At 41.4% G+C, this 14,114-nt stretch overlaps 1 protein-coding gene across 1 annotated transcript in view; it reads right to left on the reverse strand.

Moving 5' to 3' along the window:
• The window catches only part of DLG2 (discs large MAGUK scaffold protein 2), a 1,272,293-nt gene that overhangs the window by 1,184,694 nt on the left and 73,485 nt on the right, over positions 1-14,114 (reverse strand). The window contains exon 4 of the mRNA XM_033948577.1: positions 980-1,078. Coding sequence (XP_033804468.1) covers positions 980-1,078 — 99 coding nt within the window. The remainder of the gene's footprint in view (positions 1-979; positions 1,079-14,114) is intronic.

Here is a 14,114-nt window from a genome sequence, read left to right on the forward strand (position 1 = left end):
TTTTTGTCTAATCAGATAATAACAACAGGGACATAATTCTCCCTGCCATCACTGAAAACTGTATACAACATAAACTTTCTACATGTAAATACAAACACTGAATAAACACCACAATCTGTTATATGGAACTTGATAATAAATGAAAAGGCTTTTTGAATATATGTTTTTTTACACATTTTTTCAAATAGAAACTCTCAGTGTAATGAATAGCATGAAAAAATAACTGTATGTTACAACATACAGTTATTTTTCATGCACTGAGTTTCCTTTTTTAAAAAAATTATGTAAAAAACATAGTCAAAAGGATTTTTTGCATATTATCAAGCTTCATCATATAGTAACAATTGTGGTATTTATTCAGTGTCTGTATTTACATGTAGAGAATTTATATTATGGTTGTGGTTTTTATTCAGGGCCTGATTCTATAAATGGCGTCTAACTCCTAGGCATCATTTGGCATGGTTGTCAATCAACCACTAGGTGCTGTTTATAGAATCGTACCTAGCAGCGCCTAAGCAGTCTTAAGCACCGCTAAGCATTAAAATCCTTAGATGCATTAGGCCAGGGTTTTTTGGCCTCAATGAGTGCATCTAAGTCATTCCACATCCAAACTCCACACTAAATCTACCCTTAACCAAGCCTACTTTCCGTGTAGATGCCTATCTCAAAGGGGTAGGCATCTACCAACCTAGGTGCCTAACAGCAAATTAATTTTTTAGGCACTTTTTAATTGTTTTTTTAACAGTGCTGTCAATTATTAGAGCTGATTAAGCCAACTAAAAAAATAAGTTAAGCACTTTCTTCCCTGCACAGAATACTTGCATGTTGCCACTCAAAACTGAGCATGTTCAGGAACAAGATGTTGCATAATATCTGTCATATAGATGATATCATAAAATATAATATTTGACAGCCATCATAGAACTCTATAAAATCAAAAGTACCAGAAATAAGGTCGAGTGAAAAATACTATACATACTCTTCTTGTCTTCCCTTTGGTATTCTCCCCATGGCACTTGTTCCCTTTGTTTGGAGCTTCATATAAGACACATCTATGCAAACCACTGAATGATGTAGCCTAAATAAAATAAAACAGAAATTAGAAAAATATTAGTTATGGGTACATTGAGTTTCCCTCATTTTATATTTCTCATAAAATTCATTTTCAATAGGACATTTAAGTCCGACTTTGGACATTTCCAGCAAGACGTCCAAAGTCAGAGGGAGAGAAACAGCCATTTTGGAAACCAGCATCACTGCAAGACATCCAAATTTTTTTTTGAACATCAACTACTTAGCTCTCTTGGCTGACAGGACATCCAACTTTATTCAACATTTTCGACCACAAAACTGTCCAAGTTCAAAACATCCTAATCCAGACCATTTGGATGTGTGAGGGGCTAGCATTGTAATGGTCTGGCCATATAGAGCAGTTGGGCACAGCTGTGAACTTTATATAAACAATACCAGAAGTACATCTCACCATAACCGTCTTACCATAACCTCCTTATAATTTATGGCAAGCCTTCCAACCCCCCCCCCAACCTACTATACCCACCCCACACACCCTACTAGCCCTTATAGCTGCAAGTGGCAACTATATGGCAGTATAGTAGGGTTTTGGTGGCCTGACACTTTCCATCATAGATGACGTGGTTAGAGTGGCTTACAGGCCATGTTTCTTCTCTCTATAGCTCACTCACCAGGCTATTTAAGATGGTGACGGGATAATCGCGCGCCAGAAGCCAGCGCGCTGACAATTCAGCGCAAGACAGAAGCGCGCAGGGGAAAAAATAATTTTTAAAGAGCTCCGACTGGGGGTTTGGGGTGGCAACCCCCCCCACTTTATTGATTAGTGTTCGCGCTGCCATTGCGGGGGGGTTGTGGGGGGTGAAACCCCCCACATTATAGAGAAAATGGAACTTTTCCCGAAAAAAATCAGAAAAAGTTCTGTTTTCTCTATAATGGAGGTTTCCAACCCCCCCGAATCCCCCTCCAACATCAGCGCGAACACTAACCAATAAAGTGGAGGGGTTGCCACTCCAAACCCCCCGTCGGAGCTCTTTAAAAATTACTTTTTCCCCCGCATGCTTCTGTCTTGCGCCGAATTGTCGGCGCTGGATTGTTGGCGCGCTGGCATCTTGCGCATCACTGACTATGAACCATTTAAGATACCTGAGTGCTGCTCTAGTAGGCTTTCCCATACCAGGTGCTGATGTCCTAGAGACAGGTACAGTATGTATTGTTTTATTCATATTTTGGGGGGGTGGGAAGGGGGGTCAATGACCACTTGGGGAGTGTGTGTGCGGGGGTCATTATGTAATGTCTTCAATGGTCATCTGATATGTTTTGGAAACTTTTTAGCACTTAGACGCTTGTAAAGCATTTCTAGCTCAGAACGTCTATTCTGTCCAGGATGTCCTGGGAAAGGTTTGATTATCGCTACAAGATGCCCAAGTCTATGCCCATCCATAACAAACTTCCAACATGACCCCTGTAGCTCTGGAAGCACAGCAGATAGAACGACTCTCAAGATGTCCAGAAATACATTTTTGAAAAACGGCACTTGGACATCCTGGTGATTAGGACATTCAAGTGCCAATTTATGACACTTTTTGGACGTCTTAAGAGTTTTGAAAATGCTCCTAATACACTGTTCCAAATAGGCATGAATAGATTTCATAAACAATTTATAGGAATTACTCCCTATAGCTTGGGTTTATTGCCACAGAAAAATTAATCTATTATTTTTTATAGATCACAAACTTCTCAGCTGCCCTCCACCTGAAGAAACTAACAGAGAAAATAAGAATAATAATAAACAGGTTGAAAAAAATGTAAAGACTGACTTTATGGAACATATAAAACAAGAACAGGCAGAACTGGAAAACTGAAATATATCTAGTAAATTGGGGAACACTAGAGACTGCACAGTTTATTAAGGCATACGTATGTATAGTCAAGGAACAGTGAAACCTAATGATCATTTTGGTGAACTGCATTGTTCAGTTCTTTGCATCTGGAGTTATATGATACTATTTTTTTCCTGTTTTAAACTGAAGAAGAGATCAATTGCAGATTAATGGTGTGTTTCTTTCTAAACTAGACTGACCAAATATTTCCATGTCATAAGAACATAAGAATAGCCTTACTGAATCAGAACAATGGTCCATCAAGCCCAGTAGCCCATTTTCACGGTGGCCAATCCAGGTCCCTAGTACCTAGCCAAAACCCAAGGAGTAGAAACATTCCATGCTACCGAACCAGGGCAAGCAGTGGCTTCCCCTATGTCTTTCTCAATAACAGACTATGGACTTTTCCTTTAGGAACTGTCCAAACCTTTCTTAAAACCAGCTAGGCTATCCACTCTTACCACAACCTCTGGCAATGCATTCCAGAGCTTAACTATTCTCCGAGTGAAAAGAAATTTCCTCCTATTGGTTTTAAAAGTATTTCCCTGTAACTTCATCGAGTATCCCCTAGTCTTTGTAATTTTTGACAGAGTGAAAAATCGATCCACTTGTACCCATTCTGCTCCACTCAGGATTTTGTAGACTTCAATCATATCTCCCCTCAGCCGTCTCTTTTCCAAGCTGAAGAGCCCTAACCATTTTAGTCTTTCCTCATATGAGAGAAGTTCCATCCCTTTTATCATCTTGGTCGCTCTTCTTTGAACCTTTTCTAGTGCCACTATATCTTTCTTGAGATAAGGAGACCAGAATTGAACGCAATACTCCAGATGAGGTCGCACCATGGAGTGATACAGGGGCACTTATAACATCCCTTTTTTAATAATTCCCAACATCCTGTTTGCTTTCTTGGCCGCCACCATACATTGGGCAGAAGGTTTCATCGTATTGTCTACAATGATACCCAGATCCTTTTCTTGGGCGCTAATCCTCAAGGTGGACCCTAGCATCTGGTAACTGTGATTCAGGTTATTCTTCCCAATGTGCATCACTTTGCATTTGTCCACATTAAATTTCATCTGCCATTTGGATGCCCAGTCATCCAATTGCCTAAGGTCCGCCTGCAATTTTTCACAATCCTCTTGTGATTTAAGAACTTTGCTGAGCCAAAGGTAACCCACTGAGTACAACTTTACATTTCCTCCTAGCTAGACTCCTTCTTAGAGGCAAAAATAAAAGGTCCCTCCCTTAACCCAGATTTTATACTTCCTTCCATAAGCCTACAATTCAGTTCTATTGGGTTTCATTCTCAGAAAAGAGCACACACTATTCAGATCTTATTGGATGCATCTGCAAAGGAAAGTAAATGTTGGTGGACTGCTGCCTTCTAACAAAGAATTCCTAGGTGAGGAGTGGCATAGTGGTAGAGCTGTTGCATTAGCACTCTGAGGTTGTGGGATCAAATCCTAGCACTGCTCTTTGTAACCCTGGACAAGTTACTTAATCCTCCTTTACCTGGGTACAAAATAAGTACCTGTACAGTATGGGGCTCATAATCAAAACTTTAAAACATTCAAAAACCAGCCTAAGTTGACACTTGGATGTCCTAATAGCAGGAATGTCTAAGTGCTGATAATAAAACCAACTTTCTGGATGTGTAGCAGCACTTCTATGTTGCTGTGCATACAGAGAGCAAAGAGGCATGTTGGGAGGTATGTTATGGGTGGAAATTGGGCAGGCTTCAACCTGGATGTACCCCTGCCATAATCAAAGCTTTCCTAGAGGGAACTTAGACGCTGGCAGTTTGACCTGTTTGAGTTGCGTATAAGTTCCACAAAGGTGCCCAAACTGTCAAAAGACCACTGGAGGATTTAAGACATGACTCCCCCCCCCCCCCACTTACTCCCCTAGTGGTCACGACTCCCTCCCACCACCCAAAAAGAAAAAAAAAAACAAAAAAACAAATCATAGGCATCCCATCAGCTGATTGTGGCAGAAGGAATCCTCATCAGCTGAGCCCGTATTGGGGATTCCTGGCTGCTCAGCTAATGGGGATTCCTCCTGCCAGGATCAGCTGAGCTACTGAGTCCTATACCCTGCCCCCTGACATCCCATGACACACCCCACATCCTCCTGACATCCCCCACATCTCCTGACATCTTGGACCTCCCCTGACATGGCCTGACATCTCTGCCCCCTCCACATTCCCCCCAAATTCTTGGGTCCCCCTCCCACATTCCCAGAACCTACCCCCTATGCCTTCGTAAGATCAAACAGCAGGAGGGAAGCTCCCTCCCTCCTGCCTACAGGGCCCACGTGCTGTAAGTGACGGGGCTTCCCCCTCCTAAAGCATCACCACTTTGAGTCAGTCAGGGCCTTCGGCCCCTCCCAGTACATCCCAAGATGCATTGAGAAGGGGAAGCCCCATCATTTGCAGCACGTGGACTCTGTAAGCAGGAGGGAGTGAGCTTCCTTCCTGCTGCTTGATCTTACGAAGGCACGGTGGGGGGGAGGTTCTGGGAATGTGGGAGGGTGCCCAGGAATGTTGGGGGATGTGAGGGGGACGGAGATGTCAGGCCATGTCAGGGGAGGTCCGGGATGTCGGGAGGATGTGGGGGATGTTGGAAGGATGTGGGGGATGTCAGGGGGAGGGGTTTAGGGCTCCACAGCTCAGCTGATCCTGACATCAGCTGAGCTGCCAGGAATCCCCAAAACTGGCTCAGCTGATGGGGATTCCGACTGCCACGATCAAACAAGGTAGTATCTTATTTAGACTCTGTCGCAAACTGACCAATTATGATCATTCATCTTCATAGGTTTTACTTCCCACAGCAGACTCTCTTGCTTCTTTTTTCGAAGATAAAATTGTTACTATTAGGAATTCTTTTTCTGCAGTGAACCTTGGCCTCTTTTTAAGGGATTCTAAGGATAATTCTATGTTGATCGCTTCTGGTATTCATTTGACTCAGTATCTTTGTGTAAAATTGATGAGATGTAAATGTATTCTTGATCCTTTTCCCTCTTATCTTCTTGCCAATATTCCAACTCAGGTGATCAATTGGCTGACTATATTATTAAATTACGCTTTGGAAACAGGATTTTTTTTGCATGATATGGGAATAATAAGTCTTACTCCCCTTCTGAAAAAATCAGATCTCGATCCATCTGTTACCTCCCACTATAAACCGATTGCTAATACAGTCAAACCTCGGTTTACGAGTGCACCGGTTTGCGAGTGTTTTGCAAGACGAGCAAAACATTCGCAAAATCGTCACCTCGGAAATCGAGTTTGACTTGGTTTACGAGCGCCACCCCCTCGCGATCCGGCATCCCCCCCCCGCTTGCGTCGTCGTCCCCCCTCCCCCCCCCCCCCGAGCACCGCAATGACATCGCTAACACCAATTGGGCACCGGCATCAGCACCAATGCACAGGAGGTGCCGTGCCCAAAGATCCTCCCTCTTCTTGCCTGGGCTGGGCTGGGCAGTGCGACGGAGATCCTCCCTCTTCCCTGTGCTGGGCTGGACTGGGCTCTGAGCATTTGCGCATGCTCAAAGCCTTCTGGTCTCGCTCTCTCTGAGATTCTCAGATTCAGAATCTCGGAGAGAGCGAGACCAGAAGGCTTTGAGCATTGTATTGTTATCGATTCTTGTGACCAATCCAGGTGCTTGTGACCAATCCAGGTCACAAGCACCTGGCAAAAACCCAAATAGTATCAACATTCCATGCTACTGAGCCCTGGGCAAGCAGTAGCTTCCCTCATGTCTGACTCAATAGCAGACTATGGACTTTTCCTCCAGGAACTTGTCCAACCCTTTTTTTAAACCAGCTACGCTAACCACTATTACCATATCCTCTGGCAACAATTTTCAGAGCTAACTATTTATTGAGTAAAAAAGAAATATTTCCTCCTATTTGTTTTAAAGATATTTCCATGAAACTTCATTGAGTGTTCCCTAGTCTGTACTTTTTGAAAGAGTAAAAAATTGAAACCCTCTATGTGGGTGGATTTCTGACAGAGTTTGAAAAGAAGGAAATCTTTCTGTTTAGTTGATTTGAAATCTGTATTTATCTGTTTGCATTTAAACTGAATAGGAACAGTTGTGACTGCCACCTGTTGGGAATGCAGGAAAATTATATCCAGTCTTAGGAGGGGGTGGATAACACCTTCTCCAAATCAAGCACTGGGGGGAAAAACATAGACATTTGGGAGGAATCATACCTTTAAAGAGATCAGTTAATGAAGGTGAATAAAGCTTAAGGGCTCAAATGTATGTGGGAATATAAACTAAGAAGAGCTGAATCAAAATAGGGGAAATGGAAATCTATTCCCCACAAGTTCAAAGGAAGGAGAAAATGATGGTAGCCCAACAGAGGAACTAGGCTATTGGAGTGTGATTAGCACTAAGCACTAGTAGCCCAACTGAGGAACCCAGGTACCGGGGTGCAATCAGCAAGAGAAGAGGCTCTCTGGGAACAGTCAGTTGAGAGAGAGAGAGCTTTTAGGAGGGCAGTGGCTTTCAGAGCTCCAAGGAGAACCACCAGGAGGTTAAGATGGAGTAGCCTCAGCCAGCTTGGAAGGACAGAAGCAACCTATCCCTGAGAGCTTCGATGGGTGAGATCTTGGGGACTGGGTGAGGGTGGATTTAGGCACACAGCCATACCCACCTATTCAACTGAACTGAGAAATTTGGGAGGAGCTGCAGTTACAGTGTTGGCAGTCAGAAGTGAAAGAGGTTTAAAGGTTCAAGAGACTAAGGGCTCCTTTTACGAAGGTGTGCTAGGGTCTTAACACGCAGAATAGCGCGCACTAAATTGCTACGTGCGCTACTGCCTCCTTTTGAGCAGGCGGTAGATTTTCAGCTAGCGCACACTATAGCACGCGCTAATCTGGTGCGTGTGATAAAACCGCTAGTGCACCTTTGTAAAAGGAGCCCTAAAATAGAACTGTAAGTTAAAAGGTTCAAAAAATTGAGTTAATGGGTTTTGATAACTGAAATATAAGCTAATACTGCTGGTTTAACTGCTTAAGGATTGCTTTAAGTGTGTGATCACTGAGACTATTGAAAATGTTTATGACAAATAGTTTTAGGACTAGGCCTATACTGTATATATACAGAAACACCACTCAAAAAAAATCAAAGGAAAAAGCCAAAGAATCCAAAAATATTCAAGCTGTGGACTTCAAAACTCTCCACCAGGCTCAAAAATCACACACACAGGGAAGTAACAAATTATATATACAGCCCAACCTTGTTCACAGTTGGGGGAGAAGAGGGTGAACCTACCCACTAACACTTTTTTTCCCCAGGTGGAGCCACCAAGTGAGGGACCGACAGACTGCCTTCAGGCCCCAGATCCAGAGCTGCCCTGAAGGGGGCATTACAATTGATTCACTTTTATCCATTCTACAACACTCAGGATTTTGTAGGCATCAACCATATCCCCCCTCAGCTATCACATATTCAAGCTGAAGAGCCCTAACTTCTTTAGCTTTTCGTTATATGAGAGGAGTCCCATCCCCTTAATCATTTTGAATGCTCATCTTTGAACCTTTTCTAATTCCTTTATATGTTTTTTGAGATACGGCGACCAGAGGCATTATAATATTTCCTATTCCTAGCATCCTATTTGCTTTTTTGGCCACCTCACACTGACTGGAAGATTTCTGTTTATTGTGTACAATGACACCTAGATCTTTTTCTTGGGTGCTAACTCCTAAGGTGAACCCTAGCATCTGGTAAGTATGATTTGGATTACTCCTCCCAAAGTGCATCACTTTCAATTTGTTCACATTAAATTTCATCTGCCATTTGGAGGACCGGTCTTCCAATGTCCTAAGATTTTCCTATAATTTTTCACAGTCCTCATGTGTTCTAACAACTTTGAATAGTTTTGTGTCATCTGCAAATTTAATCACCTCATTTGTCATTCCCAATTTCTAGATCATTTATAAATATGTTAAATAGCACCAGATCCAGTACAGATTCCAGGACTTTTTAATTTTCTCAGGAGTCTCTCATGAGGAACTTTGTTGAAAGCTTCTAAAAATCTAGATATACTACGGGGCTCATTAAAAAAAAAAAGTCCAAAAAGTAGCATAAAGGGGCAGATGGACGTTTTTCTCACTAAACCCTTCCAATTCGCTATTTTCAAAACCTGTTTTCTAGACGGATTTTTATGCTGTTTATCCGCAGTTCATCTAAATCTCAAAGGGGCATGTTAGAGATGTGCTGCGGGTGAGATTAGGGCAGGCTTATGAACTGGACGTTTTTCTGCCAAAATTGAACATTTTAGAATAGGTCCAGGGCACAATTTGGATGTTTGGGGCTAGACCTGTTTTAACAATGAATAAGTGCCAAAAAGTGCCCAAACTGACTAGATGACCACTGGAAGGATGTAAACATGACCCGCCCACACACACACAAACACACACACACATTCTACCAATGATCATTTACCCCTCCCACTCCCCAAAGATGTAAATGAAGCAGTACATACCTGCCTGTATGGCAGTTTCAGTTGTTCTGGGAAGTCCTATTAGAGCATCAAGCAGGTCTCTGGAGTTGCCTGGTGGTCAGTGCACTGGACTGCAGAGAATGGGACCCAAGCCCATATTCCAATCTAACTACTACACTTGTGGTGGAAAGTATGAGCCTACCAAAACCTACTGAACCATCATATAGGTGAAACCTGCAGGCATAAGGGCTAGTGTGGTGGTGTACAATTGGGTTCAATAGGTTTTAGAGGGCTCACTACACTTATCTTTTTCAAAATATCTGGCTAATTAGTTCTATTGTGTTTCTTTTGTTATTTTTTATATAATCTTTTGTAAACTGCGCCTGGAAGCACGATGTTATGTTATGTATACCTGGAATCTTTTATGTGAAGTTCACTGCAGTGCCCCTTAGGGTGCCCCACTGCTCTACTGGGATGTTTGTGTGGCTAGTCCACTACAAGTGCTGACCTCTCCTACATCCCAATGGCTTGTTCAGTGCATTTTTCTTTTGGACATGTTTTTCTCAAAACAGTTAAAAAAAGATAGATGAACATCTGAAAAATAGCCATTTTTGAAAAACCAAGATAGACGTTTTGCAGGTTTGAAAATGGGCATGTTTGGAACTGGATCTTTGTGTATCTTCTGCAAAACATCCAAACTCAGATTTGGATGTCATATCAAAAATGGCCCTCCACATCACCTGCACACCTTTATCCACATATCGATTTGCAAATTGATGAAGTGAGATTTCCCTTGGCTGAACTCATGCAGACTCTGTCCTATTAGACTATGTTTGTCAATGTATTCTGTAATTTTATTATTTATAAATTTCCACTATCTTGCCCAGCACTAAAGTCAAGTTTACTAGTCTATAATTTCCTGGATTACCCTGGAACTCTTTTTAAAAATCGGCATTATATTGGCCACCCTCCATTCTTCAGCAACTATAGATGATTTTAACCACAGGTTACAGATCACTAACAGTAGATCAGCAATTTAATCTGGTCCAGGTGGATTATCACTTTTTAACTTATCAGTTTGGCTCAGTACCTCTTCCAGGTCCACCAAGATTTCTTTCAGTTCCTCTGCATTGTCACCCTTGAAAACTATTTATGGATCACTTACTGTAGATTTCTTTTTTTTTTTTTAATTATAATTTGAATAATACATTATCCAATCACATAAGGAAAAAAAAGAGAAATCTCTAAACAAATATACATAATCAATCATACATACATAATTCTTTTTTGAGCCCACAAAACGGGGAGACATAAGACAATTTACAACAGAAAAGTATAAGAAAAGATAAAAGAATAATTCTCAGATCACCGAAACATTCCTTACTGTACTAGGGATAAATTTCACCTCACATTTCTTAGTGATGAAACTAAAAAGAAAATTTATCCTATTTCTGTTCTCAGGCAACTAAAAATTTCTGTAGTTGAACAGGATCCCAAAAAACATATTCAATCTCTTTTAATTTGACTAAGCATTTACATGGAAATTTCAAATAAAAAGACGCCTCTAGAGCCAAAACTCTAACTTTTAACCGCAAAAACTCTTTCCTTCTAAATTGAGTGGCTCGAGAGACATCAGGAAAAATTCTGGCTAAATCACCACAAAACTTTGTTAATCTGTTTTTAAAATAAAGCTTCATAATTAACATTTTATCAATCTCACTCATGCATGTTATTACCAGTGTGGATCGATTCTGAATCACATCTTGAGTATCTTCCAAGAAATCAGTCAAATTAACTTTAGTTGTGACCAAATGATCCATAGCCTGGGCAAATTCTTTTTTTTTTTGAGGAACATAATAATAATTATTTATTGGAAAATTCTCCGCATTGGGCAATCCCAGTATTTCTTTAAAATATTTCTTTAACAAAATATCAGGTGAAAGTAAATGAGTTATAGGGAAATTGACCAAGCGGAGATTTCTCACTCTATGCATATTCTCCATAGATTCAATTTTAACATGTATCACCGTAGAATCTTTAACAGCAGATATTGAGACTGCTTGAAGTGTATTACATTGAGCGTCCATGATGTTATAGTCGTTTATCCAAAGAACTCAGATTGGAATCCACATTTTCTAATTTATGAGAAACAGCCTGTGAAAAGTCCATCGTTTGTTTCATCGTTGATCTAAGAAACCCTTCAACCCTAGAAATACCTAACCACAAATCTTTAAGGGTAATATCTTGTGCTTCCACTGTACTTGGGTGCTCCTCCACTACACCTGAGAAATCCAGTGCTTTAGGTATTTCACTATAAACCAACTTATTAACCTGAGTGGAGGGCACCTCTTGTTCAGTAGATATAATGGGAATAATATTCCCACTTTCACATGATATTGGATGAAGGGGAGGAGATCGTTCAAGGGGGCTCATTAATGCACCTGATAACGAAGAGTTTGTGGTGTTTGGTGCAACTAAAGAGTTTTCAGATACTAGTGTTAAGTGCCTGTCCATGGGACCAGAAATGGCTGGTTTAATTTTCCTTTTCCCCATGTTAAGCTAACACAAGTATACAATATTTACCACCAACTGTCCGTTCCGGCTCCCCGGCTCCTTGTGGCTCCAAGGGGCATCCAAGGGGCCTGGCATACCCCTTTGGGCACGCCCTTTCAGCCGCGGCTGTAGCCGCAACTGCGGCGGCGGGTTGAATTTAAGACGTTGGAGACGGACCCAGTGACGACAGGGGTCCGTCTCAATGAATGCCTGCCAGCGGGGGTGCCTGCCAGCAGAGTTACAGCGAAGAAAAAACGCTGCTACGGTAGACTCAGGGATATCAGTAAGTCACCTTGCTTCCCTCAGATAGTTGTCCAGCTCCCGGGTTAACCGCAGCGGCGGGTTGAATTTAAGACGTTGGAGACGGACCCGGTGACGTCAGGGGTTCATCTCGATGAATGCCTGCCAGCGGGGGTGCCTGCCAGCAGAGTTACGGCGAAGAAAAACCGCTGCTACTGTAGACTCAGGGATATCAGTAAGTCGCCTTGTTTCCCTCAGATAGTTGTCCAGCTCCCCGTAGATTTCTTGCATCTTCTTCCGTAATGACCAAAGCAAAGAATTCATTCAGATTCTCCACTAGGGCCTTGTCTTCCTTCCTCCCTTTTGCTCTTTGATGATTTAATGGTCCCGCAGATTCCCTCATAGGCTTTTTGCTTCTGATGTACCTGAAAAAGTTGTTACTGTGAATTTTTGCCTATATTGAGAAAGACAAGGGGGAAGCCACTACTTGCCCTGGATCGGTAGCATGGGATGTTGCTACTCTCTGGGTTTTTGCCAGGTACGAGTGACCTGGATTGGCTAGTTTCTCTTCATATTCTCTTTTAGCCTTCTTTATGAAAGCTTTGCACCTAACTTGTCAGTGCTTATTTTGTTTTTATTTTCTTCATTCAGATCCTTTGAAGGATGTTCTTTTGGCTCAATAGCTTCTTTCACTTCACCTTTTAGCTATGCTGACAGTCGTTTGCTCTTCTTTCTACCTTTGTTAATATGTTGAATACATCTGACCATTTCCAGACACCCCTTAATAAGGCTCACAATTTTTTGTTTATTTTGGAGCAAACCTCTTGTACATTCTATGTAGTATTCACCCACACTCCCTCTCTAAAAGGTCTATTTACTGAATTGCATTAAAACATTTCTTAACACCTATTTTTAATTCACGTAGGTTCTTTCAATAGTCACTAAACTGTGATAATTGAGTGCTGAAGTCTGGTGAATACTACAATATGTGTATTTCCCAAAATGTAAACATTACAACAACAGTAATGTTTGTTATGTACCAGCCATGAGCGCACAAATTCTTGGTTCTCTTCTTCCCTCCCTCATTAATAGTAAGGATGTCATTTTACAGTCCCTGGAAGTTGAATTTCTGTAGGAAACTTCACATGAATTTTCTCTTTGAGTATTCCCTAACACCTACATTCTATCGCGAGTATTAAAGCTGTACATTTTTCCTGTGCAAAGTATGCTAGTAAAAAAACAAAACAAAATTAAGTTTTTAAAAACCCCAGGTATGAGGATTTCAGTATTTTATAGGACTGCCTTAGCTCTGCCTCATGTTGCCTCTTTTCTTTCTTTTCTGCTCTCACCAGCTGAAAACATTTTTGCACAGAGGGCACTAGACAATTTTTAAAGGGCCTTTTTCTAAAACTGAAATCCCTTTGAAAATGGCCCATTAAAATGGTATGAAGATCTGAACATTTCTACTCGTTACCTTTAAATGTGTGCTAGCATGGCTAGCACACTATTTTTTTCATTCTCCTCAGTATTGAAATACAACCCTAGTAGGTTCCCTCTCATGTGTGTGCTTTTATTCATATTCCCTTACCCATGCAATGGAGAAGAAGAATATGTAGTGGGGACATCACAGTTCAATCTTCTCACTCTCAATCTTCTCACTCCTGCAGTTTGACTAGTGAGAAGGATAATACAATTCCAGAAGAAACCCAGCCATTCCTAGAGTGGGTTGCACATCAATAACTACCATTGCCTTTCAAAGCATGTAAACATAGCCAAAGTGAAAACTTCTCCTTTAAAGGACTTGTTGAAAGAAATAGAATAAATCAGAAGCAAGGGTAGGATTCAGACTTCTTGATGCATATTCATGCTAATATATTCAGCAATTAATCATTTTATTCTATAATTAGTAGTTAGCTGATAGGGGATGTTATTAATACTAGGAAGCCTTCTGAAGC

The sequence above is a fragment of the Geotrypetes seraphini genome, chromosome 6, assembly GCF_902459505.1.
Source record: "Geotrypetes seraphini chromosome 6, aGeoSer1.1, whole genome shotgun sequence".
Taxonomy (NCBI): Eukaryota; Metazoa; Chordata; class Amphibia; order Gymnophiona; family Dermophiidae; genus Geotrypetes; species Geotrypetes seraphini.